The 15,067-nt window shown below is 37.2% G+C and overlaps 1 protein-coding gene across 1 annotated transcript; it reads right to left on the minus strand.

Annotated features, from left to right (window-relative positions):
• Window positions 1-1,434: 1,434 nt before the first annotated feature.
• On the minus strand, window positions 1,435-6,729 carry LOC143882062 (centrosomal protein). Its single transcript, XM_077385462.1, has 2 exons — window positions 6,482-6,729; window positions 1,435-1,813 (listed from the first exon to the last, which is right to left on the minus strand). The coding sequence occupies exons 1-2, from the start codon at window positions 6,680-6,682 to the stop codon at window positions 1,610-1,612; spliced, it is 405 nt and encodes a 134-aa protein (XP_077241577.1). The 5' UTR covers window positions 6,683-6,729; the 3' UTR covers window positions 1,435-1,609.
• Between the last annotated feature and the right edge of the window lie 8,338 nt (window positions 6,730-15,067).

Consider the following 15,067-nt stretch of genomic DNA (forward strand, 5'->3'; position numbering starts at 1 on the left):
CTTCCAAAGAAACTCAGCCTTATGTTGTGTAAGGCCTTACAACTATAGGGTTGATACGAATGGGCGTGAGTTCAGCCACAGACAAAATCTGCTGAAAACTGAGCCTGTGTTGCTGCTCTCATATGCAAAAGCCCATCCGTGAAATGCCTTTTGCGATCGACTCTAGCAAATCCCAAATCTAGCTAAAAAAATGTAAAAAACTCAATTTAGGTGACGATCTCATAGGTGCAGATGTGTCACATGTCCTTGGCAATCGGAACCGTTGAATATGATTAGCCTTCACAAGTTAACTCAATGGGCCAGGTTCAATGCCGAATGGAGATCTCATTTGCAAGATTAGAGGGGGGAAAAATCAATTAAAGGGATATTTTTTTCATCAAGCATGATTAAGGGTTTAGAATCATACGATTAGAATGGGAGCAAAGGCATTAGGTCAGATCTGTGATGGACAACAATATTCATGCATCCGATGGATTTGTTTTAGATTATAGTAAGTATAAAAGACTAACCAAAAAAACAAACTAAAACATCTCTCTCTATCTCTATACCTTCCTTGCTTTCTTACAAGGCAGGCCTTTTCTGATTCCATCTGCTCGGGTTTTAAGATCTTGGTTTTAGTACTAACAAAAATATTTATATTAGTAGTTCAATACATGTACATGTAATATAACTGCATCCTACAGTATTTATGTTAAAAATATCATATCATAAGCATTATGGAGTTCGATCCATATTAAAACCTAACATAATGAAGTTTTTCTTGGCCTAGGGTTTGTTAAAATCCATGAGCGCCATGTCCCGCAAAATTGCCTAGCAAATCCCCCATAATAATAAGGGAAATGATAAATGAGCCCCTTTTCATCACTTGGGACACCCAGCAACAGTGTATCTATGACTGCAAAGGTGCCTATGTACTTCACATTTGAAGGAATGAAGTGACCTGATTGCCACGTACAATGCAGCTGGGTGTCGCACGTGATGAAAAGGGGCGCATTTATCATTTCCCTAATAACAATTGAATCAGTAATAGGTAGGAATATGAGCTTTCGGTCTAAAATTGCCTAGCAAATCCCCCATATTAGGTATTATTATGGTGGGCTTTTGCAATTGTTTCAAAATGCGGATGTGGGTCAAAATGGGGCCAAAACAAATCTTAGTTGACTCGGCATGATGTGGTCGAGTTCTTGGCTGAGGTGGTTGAGTACTCAGTTGACATGGTCATAACTTGGGAGAGTCAACAGAGTCTTGACTGACTTTGTAGGGCAAAATGCAGACATGGGCGAGAAAGCGGCCTAGGTAAAACCGTAAGAGGGAGTCAACTCGGAGAAGTCCACAATGATGCGGGGGAGTTTTGAAACTATGGTTTGAAATGAGGGAACTATAACTCAGTCGTTTGCCTCCAGGTGCATGCTGTGAAAGGAGAGACACAGTATCTTACACAACCAATTGCATTTTACTCATAGTACTTCATGTCAAAAAGAAAGTTCCATAACATGTATCAAGTAATTTTGAGATGCTCCTCCTATCTCATGAAATATAGTATCATAAAATATCAAGCAAACTCACCAAAAGAAAATTTCCAAACAAAATATCCAAACCCTGTTGATACCTACTTCTTTTCCTTCTTGTTGTCATCAGTTTGCTTTGGCACGTTGTCGTCAGGTTGCTTTGGCACGGGCTGAATCCTTACATAGGGGTTTCTAGTCAATGTCTCTCCTCTTAAAGCAGCAACATATCGATCATTTGTGTCCTCTTTCCTCTGTAACTCTCCAAGATATTCTGCGAGCCACTCTTTATTAGCTTTGGCCATCATCTGATTCAAGAATTGAAGTAGTTTGTCTTCAAGGGCACATTCCATCCAAGATAAATATAGACGTGACGTCTGATACAACTTTTTATCAATAACAACAATTGAATGATCACAAGACAAAATATGGCAGAGAAGCAGCTAAATTTAAGTAATGTATGCTAAACAGATTCACCGCATTCACATGAAAAATATTTAGTGGTATTGACTTCAAAATTATTAAAGCTCGTCGATGGTGCACAAGCTGCGGATGCTATGAGAAAACCAAGTAGGCCACTGTTACTAAATCACCTGTTTGCATGAACCAGAGAGCTACCTCTGTTATAATTGATGAACCATTATATCCGTTTTCATGGTCCCAACAAATTGCTCGTTTGGGTCCATTCCCAGTTACCAATTCAAAATAATAATTCTCTGTTCTTGTTATAACTTTGACTATCGGGCTATCTAAAAATCTTGAATGAAAAGAAACTAATTGTCTTTTGAACAATCCGTGGTAAGAGAAGTATGGTGGAAATGCTCTTAAAAGTTAAAATAAATCTAAGATTTAGCCGACACTTTGAATTTATTGTTGAGACATGTGCCGTGTTGCGTCGACACTAACACGTGTGTCAACACTCCTTTTGACACTTGTAAATGTGCTTCCTGAAGTGTAACACTTAATGTGGGCATGTTAGCACGTTTTTCTTCCGTGTCAAGTGTGACATTCTGTTTTATTATTAAAAACTTGTTTACCTCCACTTTTATTATTAACTCTTATTACAAACTCGTCTTTTAGCTCTTCTTTAACTCATATTTTTTTGGTATCTCCCCTCCACTAAACTTAGTGGCCTCTCTTTCTCACTACATACTGGATACTGAAAAGAACTAGATTAGATTAATGATTGCGCTAATATTTGACTATCACAAGTTTGTTTTACATTAGAATTGCTTAATCCTAAGATGTATTAATTTGTTAAATGAATATCGTATTTATATTGTTGAAAATTATGATAGTATTCAATAATTTTATACGTATGTGCGTGTATGAACATCTCCCTTTTTAGACTTTTAGGGTTGTAATGTCAGACACCTCTTATCCATGTTGACACTCATACATGAATCCATGTCCACAAATCATAGAAAGAAGAAAAATCGGAGCAACGCCGACCAAATGGGAAAGACAGGTTCGAAAAATAAGACCAAAATGAAACTGAATCCATCATATGATGGAATGAGGATATCCCAAAAGCTGAAAAGAAATTAATGGGAGGTCAACCTGTTTCTAATATCAATCACAAGGGAAGTAGGGAACTACACGTAGTTCTTATATGAAAAGATTTCTTTCAGCTGCTCTCACATCTATTTTGGTTTGATCCAGGGACGTAGATATGCTTGTCGGACATATCTTACATTTTTTTTTCTTCTAGAAATAATAAGTGCCTTAAAAGGCAGTGTTTCAAAACGTGGATGTGGGGTCAAAACGCAACCGAGGAAAATCCTACGTGGTTTTGAGTACTCGGTTGATGCAGCTGAGTACTCGGCTGACGCGGTTATAATTCGAGAGAGTCAAAGGAGTTAATAAGACTCTGTAGGGCAAAACACGGCTAAGGTAAAAGGGAGTCGACTCGATAAAATGTTGAGGGGCGGAAACCGTCCCTGGAATGCTTTTTTCCCTAACTTACGGTTAATCTGTTATTAATGCTATTGAATAAATAAAACAGCTTTATATGAGAAAATATAAGATTTGGGGTTTTGGAGCATCTTTTTGGATAAATATTATTCTCTTGATTACTTGGCAACTGTTGAAAGATACAAAATCCGTCACTTTCAGATTACTTCTCACATCAATATCCACCTTTTGGACGTGGATTTTGTTGGGAATGAGCACCTATTGAAATGATGAGCATAAAACATCCTTTTCTCACATTTTCTCATTCTATCTTTATCTCTTTAACAAAGTTCTACTTATTCCATTTATTGCTTAGCTTATCAAGTTGCCTTGGAATGTGTTTTTAGCGTATTGTGGTTGTGGCATGGTATAAAAGGAAGTAACTATCACACTAATATGCACGAGAAGCAATTGCAGATCAACCAAAGACATATTCATTATAAATTTTGTAATCAACAGGTGTGAATAATCTCAAGCATCCTTTGGTAGGGACTTGGGAGTTAGGACACATCATGGAATGAAACCATCTAGATTCTAGATTGTACTATATTTTGAAAATTTTGACGCTTATACATTTTATTCTTGGTTGGGTGATTATTAATACTTAAAAAAACCTTCCTGCAATTTGTACAATTTTTATCTATTTTTTATTTAAAAAATTAGAAAAATCACAAGGCTTACTTTTTTCATTAGGCTTACTCGACTGTAAAACATTGGCAGTAGCATATGGCCTAAGAAATTGGTCTCACCACACTCATCACAACACCAATTCCCAAACCTCCATAACCTGTTCCTTTTATCCAAAATCCTTCCTATTTTTGTTGCTCTTCTACCCAATGCTAGCCAATTGAGTTCCTTTTCAATCTGGCCATTGTAGTTCCAAGAAGGCTTCCAATGCTCATAAACATGGATTTTGGCCTTTTGGGGGAAAGATACAATCTAATGAACTAAATAATGGTAGTTGAAAGGCCAAAGTCTGAGCAGGGTTTTCTAAACCAACCTAGGAAAAAGTTACCAGCTGATTCTGGAAAACCCAATTTATAACAAACAAACCAAGAAGAGATCCCAAAATCTGAGGGAGAAAGAAGAAAGAATGAGAACATTAGTAACCGCTCAAAGATTTGGATGTATAGTTTAGGAAGAATGAGCAGCTATTGAACTGATGAGTAGGAAACACTCTTTTCTCAGATTTTCTCATACTATCTCCATCTATTTAACAAAGTTCCATTTTTCCATTTTTTTGCTTACCATATCAGCTTGCTTTGGAGATTTTTTTAGGCCCTGTTCCTTTGAGATTATTACAACCTTTATTTTTTTGAAAATGGTAAACAAATTTAATGATAAACAAACTGAGGTGGACGAGGTACAATAGAGGTCAAGGAGTACAACAACAGCTCAATGCACAAGATGAAAAACAATAATCATGGGGGTAGAGAGTCAAAGAGAGCTAGTGATTGCTTAAATACACCCTCTCTCGCAAGACCATCCGCTATTTGATTTGCCGAACGCCAAATAAGGTGGAACTCCACTTCCAAAGACCTTAGCCAGTCTTTCATCTCATCAAAGAAATCTATTACAACCTATTGTGAGCCCGCAATCCGATTATTGGACTCAAAATTACATTAATTTTGAGTCCAAAAATCAGTTTGAGGGCTCACAAGCGGTTGCCACAATCTCAAGGAACAAGGCCTTAGTGTAATGTGTTTGTGGTATGGCATAAATCAAAACAGTTTTATACAAACAGCTTTGTCTAGTTTTTCTAATTTTCTTTATTTTGCCTTTTAAAATAAAATAAAAATTAAAATTCATGAGGTTTGCACCTCAAACTTAATAAACATTGACAATAACATATTGCCTAAGAAACTGGTCTCGCCACACTCATGACAACACCAGTTCCCACGCCTCCATAACCTCCTCCTTTTATCCAAAATCCTCCCCACCCCATTTTCGTTGCTCTTCTACCCAATGCTTGCCAATGGAGTTCCTTCTCAATTTTGTCAGTGCTCAACATGGGTTTTGGGGGAAAGGAACCTAATGAACTACATAATGGTAAATGGTGTTGACATTTTTATATTGCCGAGCCAAAGTGAGGCAGGATTTTCTAAAATAACCTATGAAAAAGTCACCAAGTGATTTCGAAAACTCAACCTATAATAAACAAACAAACCAAGAAAAAAAATCAAAAATTCTAAGGGAGAGAGAAGAAGAAAAGGAGAATGAGACAACGAAAGTTATAGCGGCCTATAAGCTTCAAATCTTCTTATTGTCCATTAAACTGGTAAGGGTATATCATTTGTAGCAATTACATTCTCTGAAAAAATAACACTAAGATCATGCCGAAAACCAAAACAAGAAAAGTTTGGCAAAACTGATAAGGGGATTAATCCCATATGGATAAGCATCATAAAAAGTGAGAGAGATAGAAGGAGGAACAAGAAAGCCTGAAGATTATTCTATGCTGTAGAGTATGTGTATAAGTTATTCTTGATTCTACATAAGAAAAAACAAAAAGAGCCTCTTTTGATGCTGTTAAAATCGGTCCTTACTAGAATTAATCTTATTAGCAGACGACGCAGAATGTGTCTTTGAAACCCATTAACCATGTGATTTATACAGCAATTATAATCATTATTTGGAAATAATCAAATTCAACTTCAAAACCATTTCCACATAAAATTATATGCAAATAAGTTTGAAACGTATGAAAAAACAACCCTAAGTGTGCAATTTCCCAAAACCCAATTAGATGAAGCAAACCCTAATCCTGTAATACAATCGGCAGAAATCACAAAACCCAATTCTCTAAATGACAAACAAAGTTGGATATACAATACCATAACTCATTGGCATAAATAAAAAAACAAACCCTAGAAACCCTAGAAATATAGAACTAAAAACACAATCGAATAATTAGATAAAAATGGGTATAAATAATTGAAGGAACATGTAAAAGTCAAAACCCTAGAAGTATAGAAATGAAAAATAAAGAAGAGGGTAGAGAGAGAAAGAGAGAGTAGTAGTACGAGGGATTCGGGTCTTTGGGTTTTGCGGAGTTGGGCTTCGAGCTGTTCGTTCTTAGAGCTGGTGGCCTGCATAACACAGTAGCCAATAACGCCAGGAACAACACCACAGAGAGTTGCAAAGGTGAAGAAGAAGGGCTTCGAATCACGACTCTTCCTTACTATCCAACGCCATGTCTCGCTCTTCTCCCACAATATCGACATCTCTCTCTCTCTCTCTCTCTAGAAAAAAAAAAGAGTTTTAAAGTTATAAGTTTTAACATGGTGAGGCCGTATGGTGCAGTATTTTTCAAAAAAGGTAGTGAAGGGCCCACTCTAGAGGGTGATCCTAACTGTCCATTTGTTGGGCCACAACGTTATGCCCCAAAATCACTTCCATAGCTCTTCTCCCCATAGTGTCCTTTTAGGGGCCACATGGATCTGACTGGATGGTTTGATCTGACTGGAGAACACAAGTTCTAGATATTGAACTATTTTAAAGTGTTCTACCTTGATGAACACAGCAAAACTCAGCAATTCATGCCCTGGATTGAAATTTGTACTTGTTGATTAGGACCACTAATCTAATAGGCACCCAATGGGTCTAGATCTGATGGCCAATGTAGATTTCACTTCACAAGATTTAGGCATGCAAATAATCAACGCCTAAAAACACAATTTTTAACGACCTTTCTATCAAGCTTGATAGGGTCTACAACCATTCAATTAAGGCCCCTGCTTGGATTATAAGAAAAAAACATTTCTTACGAGAAATGCTGTCTTAGGAAATTTTTTCTTTCCATGATTTCGAGGGAAATGATAAAGTTATGGTTAATTTAGTGGAATATTATCATATATTGAAGGTACCTCTAAGAAAAAACTGAATAGGGTTTTTCTATGTAATATAAAGTAGGGAATTTTATAAGAGAAAAGTGTAGTTACACATACGTGTAGCTAACTTAGCTACACCGACGTCTTAAAATACAATGGGCCCCACATTGTTTTGATGATGCAAACCATTCATTTGATAGACCCTCACATAGATAGGGTGTGCCCAAAAAATCAGCTCAATAGGATCATCCCAACCTTACGATTTGTGGAGGCAAAAATGGACGTGTAAAAGCCTTCACAAATATGTCCATTTTTTCCTCCATAGTTTGAAGGGTTGGGGTCATCCGATGGAGTTGATTTTTTGGGCACACCCTATCAATGTGAGGGCCTATCAAATGAATGGTTTGGATCACCCAAACAAAGTGGGCCCACTGTATTTTAAGCTGTCGGTGTAGCTAAGTTAGCTACACGTATGTGCAGCTTCACTTAACTCATTTTATAATCATTTTTCTTTTCCAAACTTTTCCAGAAAAATCTTGCAATCCAAACAAGGCCTTAGGATGGGACCAAAGGTGATAGGTCGTACTTGTGATGATAAAAAATATCCATTTAGCATTATCACAATACACGTGGCATGGGCTCATGTCATACAATGAATGTTTTCCTTAAAAGCTCCATTTCTTTATACCTAAAATGGGCATAAAATTTGTTTTTACACCCATTTTATGTAGATAGAAGCAACCCTAGGGCATGTTTGGCCACCATTGGAAGAAAAAAAAAAATGTGCAGTCGCTTCATGTAGATCTCACAATCAATCTCAAGGGAAACATTGTTCACATATAATTCCCTATTTGGTTGCAAAGAAAGTGGAAGACGGCTGGGCATTTTATGGGATATGGAATGCCAAATGTTGTTTGGTTGTAAAATTTGAGCTCAAATTCCATTTGACTTCAAGACATTGAGGAAACATCATCATTACACTTTTTTCTAGGCGGCGCTGATGTGGTGGGAGTTGTCCCCTCTACTAAAATTCCAATTGCAAACCTCCTTTTTGGAGTTTTTTTGTGAGAAGAAGAGTAGAATTTGTTTGTCTTATATAATCATTGCCTTTTTCTTTTCTTTCTCTCTCTTCCACCATGCATTTTGATAATGACACCCAAATATTTCCACACCTCTTCTAGCAACCAAACGCCTACCTCTTTTTTCGTTTTTTTTATTTTGACTACCACTCTTCTCCCATAGACAAGCCTACACAACTTCCATACTTGTCACCCCCTCCCCCCCCCCCCCCCCCCTTACTACTTCTTTCAATAAAATCCCAGCAACCAAATAGGGCATAAGCGTCCACCCCTTATATGCAACACGCGAATGATGCATCACAGTGTCATCATCCTAGCTATTTTGGCTAAGGCCCTGCTCGTTTCAGATTGTGACAGCCGATGGTGAGGGTCCCAACTGATTATTGGCTGACAATTATGTTTAGTTTTTGGCCAATAATCGGTTGGGCCTCTCACCATCGGTGTCACAATTTGAAACGGACAGGGCCTAAACGTTTCCTCGTAATCTGATCTCGTGATTTTTTGAAAGGGATGACCTATGACCCTTAATTTATCTCTATCAATTGAATTGTCCACCTTGTTCTTCAACTTATAAACTCATTTACTTATAATGGGTTCAATGTCATTCAACTTGGGAACCAATCGCTCTCATGTTATTATTTTTTTTGAGAAAAAATCTCTTCTCGCATTATAGATTCTCATTCTAGAATCTTTCTTTCTTCTTCATATAATAATGGTTCACAATCATCCCTAAATCACTCAAGAACGTATTTGTATTCCCACACAAGTCCTTGTGTTTCTTAGGGAGTGTTTGGCAACCATTATATTACAGGATTCTCCCCTTTTTTAATCGTGGAGAATGAGAAAAGAAAAAAATATCTAGAAAAACTTGTTCGGCTATCCGACCCGATAAAGCCTGTTTCACAATTTTTCTCTTCTTTTGCGACTAAAAATCAGGGTTCTTCTGAGTGACTCGTTGTCACTTCAGAGGATTCTCATCAATTCAATTTTTTGCCTGTTTTATTAGGCAAGAATGAGGAGCCTTACCGAACATGGCCTATGATATCATAAATTCTCATTTTTGCTTCCACAAGCTATGTTGATCTATATTTTCTTTCTTAAGATCTCCTAAGACCTCTCTCCCTCTTGGCTTGATGACTCCCTTCAATTGAAGATTTAAAGTTTCCTTACATTATAACTCTCAAACATAAGAGAACATGATGAAGTTGATTCTCTTGGAGTACCCGACAATATTTGGTTTGGACTTTCGATATTTACAATTCTTCAACCTCCTCGGTTCTTGTAGAAGTTGTATATGGGGTTAGTATGGCTGCATTTAATAACAAAAGAGGGCTGCTGGCAAAACGGGATTTTGTCTGGAAAATAAAGATGAAACCCGCTGTTTTGACACTTGCCCAAGAAGATTTTCCAAACGAAATCCCGTTTTGGAAGTTCCATAATAATAAAAATCACCAAACACAATGTCATGAGATGTAATCGTCCTGTAAGTTTTTAGATCTACATATCTCTAACCTTTTCTTCATAGCTTTTGATTAGAGTCTTGTCCTCCTTTTCAACCATAACATACCATGTTAACACAAAAACTCTAAAGTTTGCTACCGATGGCTTTATATTCTACATCAACACAAAAGCTGACTTCATCTTAATTAGTACTAAGATCAAGTCGATTTATCACATGGCATGCACCCTTATGGCTTCCACCCACAAGTCCTTGGACAAATTTGTGAGATTTATCCAACTCTTATACACTTCCAATAAGTGCCTTAACTGGCACTCGACAATGCCATTTTGTTGTGGTGTTATGTCACAAGCTAATTGCCTTATTGTGCCACACTCAATACAAAAATTTAAGAATTCATTTGAAAAGTACTATTCACCTACACTGCCCTTTCTTTAACACTTTATTCTTTCACAATACTCTCCCTCAATGACTCTATTAAACATTTTAAACATTGTGAAAGCATTGGAAATTTTTATAAAAAACATCCACGAGACCACCGAGCATAGTTATCAATGAAAATATCTACTAGAAGTAGAAACCTCTATAGTTTGTTGTCCTACACAGGCTTAAAACATCCTAAAGATCCTTGTAGGAGATTTCTAAAAAACGTATTCAATGTGCCTTACCATATTGACAACCTTCACAAATAAAATCATGTTAAATTACCTTATCCAACGTATTCAATGTTGTCCTCAAGGTGTGCTTATATAGAGCACTTACATGATAAACATAGAATGGAATTAAGATAATTATAGAAGGAAATCTACCTAATCAAATCTACTTTCCTAATCTCTCTTGCTTGCCTCTTCTAATCCACTTGGCTAATTTATCTAGTTGCTTCATTTAGCCAACTTACCCAATCTACCTCTAAGATGATCCAACGGTGAGATCTTAACCCAATCCAACCGTTGGATCTCACGCACATATTCTAACAAACTTATTTGTAAAAACATCCCTAGAAGCTCTAATCAAGAATGACATAGTATTACATAATCATGTATCTTCTAGATTCTTGGATTTATCAATGTTGGAAATGGGGTGGCCTTACCAAGAAAATCGACCCTTAAATCTTTTTGCACGGGTGTTATTTGTCCTATATGTAAAATTATAGAAACAAATCAAATAACAAAACTGATATGGGTGCAAAATGCCTAAAGTAATGGGTGCCAATACGAATTCCCTGTATAAAATATGGGGATAAGGTGTCTATTCCTATGAAGTATATTCATATTTCCAAGATGACAAATGCTAAGAAGAAAGTCATTGATACGCTCATTCCCAAAAGATACTTAACCCATTATGCCTCATTTAGGGTTCTGCTTAAAAAATGCTATGCCATTGATTTTTAAACTATTTGTCTCACACATGAGATGTCCGTTCAGGATGAGACCAAGACCATGTGGGTTGCCTCATGGCGTTTTAAAGATCAACGGTCATGATTTCACATGCGTGCCTCCTTGTGGGCCCCAAAAATTGCCTGTTAACACCGATCATGAAAGCCACTTTCCAATTAGTTGTACTCTTTCTAGATAAGATAGAATAATAATGGAAAAAGGCAATTGGTCCACTTGGGACTTCATGCTAATGTGATTGGTTCCCCAATCTTTGGGCCCCACAAATGGAGAGAGAGAGAGAGAGAGAGAGAGAGAGATGGTTGGGGATGAGTTATCAACCTTACAATAACAAGACATCTCTTTAAATTGTATGGTGCCATGTTAATGTGTTGGTTCCCCAGTTTAAGGAAAGGGACTGAAAAAGAAGGGAAAACAAATCTTAAACACATGGGATGTTCCCAAGGCTCTGTGGGTGGGTAAGGAATGAAATGGATTTTCTTTTTACTTTTTTTTTTGTGATTGAAGCATATGTGTTGTGTACAGTTGGATCAGATTCCTTGGGTTCTCAATTATCCAAGAAAATCACAATTAAGGATAGATGGATAATCTCACATGGTATTGTGGGTATCCCTTGAAGAGAAAAATCTACCTATCAAAAGGGGTCCAGATGGTGCCTTCTAGACACTTGTTTCAGTGCCAATCACTAAAGTTGCTATATGATTCCCAATCCATCTCACCATGGGTCCCTAATATGCTTAAAATCACAACAAGGCCCATCATAACTTGAATGGACTGGGACAATTCCTTTTAAAATTGCTTTGAAGTGGTTTTGCAATTTCTAGACCACTCCAAGGTTGTGTCTGGTGGGAGGGCCCCATCCATCCTTAGTATCACCTCTACTTAATCTAACCCTAATCCTTCTCAAAGATTCATTTATGCTAGGCAAATCCCATTACCTCACCATGACGATAAACAAGACCCTCAATCACCTGGACCCTTATCGTGACCTAGCTCGATACATCAAAACCATAATCCCAATCCTAAGGCTGCCTTGTGGTGGACTTTGGCGTGTGTCCCAACTATAAAAGCCTACCAGATTAATGGCTTGGATCACTGAACAAGTCCCCTAAATGCATATAAAAAATCCACAAAGAAAATCTATATCGACTCGTGTGACAGTTTTGTCACATATTAACCCTAGATAAAACCCTAACCCTATCTAGGCACTAATCACAACTCCAAAAAGGAAATTTCTAGACCCATCTGACAATTTGTCACATATTAGCCATAAAACCCTAACCCTAGGCATGTAACCGCCGGACCCATGGCACTATAACGGTGCAACCCCTCATGCCCTGTCGCTTAGTACAGGCCTTGGTGCTGCCAAGTAGATAAAGATTAAAGTTGCGCCCTTTCCATCGATCGGTTATAGCTTTTGGTAAGATTGGTAGCGCTTGATCCTAATACTAACCCTAGTGAGCTTTCTTGCCAGCACTTCAAACCTTAATGAAGCACCAATTCTAAACCCTTAGCTCCAAAATCCCCTCACAAACCCCTTCCTTTGGTGCCTGTCTTTATGGATTCCATGCAATAATGTTGGCATCACACCTATCTTGTAGACCCAACAATGGTGGGTTTGTTTATTGAGATAGTGCTCTACTGGAATCTTGCTGTTATCATCCCACCTACACACGCTTTTGTATGAAAGTGCTTTTCAAATCAAAGCCAGTCTTATGTCTAGGTTTTGCCGACCTGGGTTAAGATAATCCAAAAGTATTAGCAAGAATTAATCTTATTTTAAGTTAATGTAGGGTGGTTGGGAGAGATCTTGTTTCCGGATCTCCTCCAAAACATAATCTCTGTTATTAATTTATTATCATTAACACATTACCAATGATATTATTACAGGGTAATTAAACAGTTGTTTAGTTAATTCTTAACTGAGAATGTTTTCTAAAATCAAACATATACATATTTCTTTCTTATCCAATCCATATCTCGAACTGGGTTATACCTAATCCAGACCCTTCATGTGGTGTGGGTCCCATCCGAGGCATGGGAGGACGATCCTAGCCCCTCGATCAATCCATCAAGTATGTGTAATTGACCTCTTGAAGATCATCTATATATGATTAAGGCCTGCAAAAATCAACAGTTTAACTTTCTTGGCAGATTGGCAATTGAAGCTTAATGAGACAAGGGTTAGGATCATCCAATCAAGGTAGGGTCAACAACATTGACGGGCCAGACTTTTGCCCGCCCGCCAGTCATATCAACATACGTGTCCCAGAAGAATAACCCATAACCATAGTTTAATTAATCCATTCCGAAAGGGATTTAATCCTAACAAAATCACTAGTAATTAGAGTTAGGCTATGATTAAGAATAGAAAGGGAGGTTGTTGGGTTGGTCTACGACAAGGAAAGACGTTTAAATTTCTTTCAATTTGGACCATTACGTCGGCCATTGCGTCCAAACTCCATAGTAGATTAGTATTTACTATATAGAGTGGAGCCGTGGAGGGTCCGGTTCTTTCTTTTTTTCGATCGGGAAAGTGGAGGGTCCGGTTCTTTTGGTCCATCCCTTGTCATGCGTAGGAAATCTATATTTAATGAAAATTATGCCACTTAAGGGCATAGTTTTAAATTTGGACAGAAATCCAAAATCTCGGATTTCTGTCAGCATCGGAACCAAAATTTGGAATATCCGAAACTGTATTTTATTTCGGCCGAAATTGGGCTGTGACCCGTGAAGAAGAAGATTCAAAAAACAAAAATAAATAGAGAAGACAGAACAAAAGAGGAAGAAGAAGGGATTTAGGTTATTCAAAACCTTTTAAATCCAATGTTTCCTTTTAACCATTAAATACTTTATAAATGCAAATTTTTAGTAGCTATTAAATATCTAAAATATGTAACAACTATTTTGGCTACTGATATTGGCACTACCATGTTTTGATAATTGTACCAACTCATCTTGTCTTCTAAAAAGCTTCCAAAAGGTTATTACCGCTCCCAAAAAGCTATTTGAAGACAATTAAAAAAAGACAAGCTGAGTTTGTGCGATTATTAAGACATGGCAGTGCCAATATTAGTAGCCCTTTTTTTTTTCTTTTTTTCTTTTTTTCATGAATATTGTTTCTGCATACATAACACATGGTCTTTTCTTGTAGCCAGAGAAGGGGGACTAATATATGCATGACCATGTTCTGATGATGGGGCTAAAGTTCACACCCTGTTTTGAATTTTTTTAGCCAGCTGCCAAAAGCTATTAAATTAGTAAAAAAGGTGTCACCAACCCATTAGAGAAGTGTAAAACAAGGTGATTTGTCCCATTATCAAATGTGATCAAGCAGATATCAGTCCCCTAAAAAATTACATTGTAGGCTCAGTTTAAAATAGGTATAAAACAATGATTGTAATGACCAAAATGCCCTTATTTAGGCCGGGGGAATAGGTGGCTAGTCGGACATGCGACAGACCAGCAGCGCAGACCAGCAGCGAAATGCCTTTTGCAATGGACCCTAATAAATCCCCATAAACTTACATTTATAAGGTATGCATAACTAAAGTGAAATTTATAGTTATACGTTTAAAATTATGTTAGACCACCAACTTTTCCCTGACTTATAAAAGACATTTATTAAGGTACTTGGACATTTAATTAGGTGATCAGATCTGTTATGGCAACCCTAAGTTCGGCCAAATGCTGTTGAGAGTTGAGAAGTCTTTGTTCTACTCTACTGCAGATAAGGTATGTAATAACTAAAGGAAAACTTTAAATAAGCTTGGGCTAGGCAAGTATGCCTCTTTATATACAATAAATAAGATAGTATAAAATGATCATTTTACCCCTTAAGATTAGG

Source organism: Tasmannia lanceolata, unplaced genomic scaffold (assembly GCF_043159265.1).
Source record: "Tasmannia lanceolata isolate RefF3 unplaced genomic scaffold, GAP_Taslan_0.1 ptg000007l, whole genome shotgun sequence".
Taxonomy (NCBI): domain Eukaryota; kingdom Viridiplantae; phylum Streptophyta; class Magnoliopsida; order Canellales; family Winteraceae; genus Tasmannia; species Tasmannia lanceolata.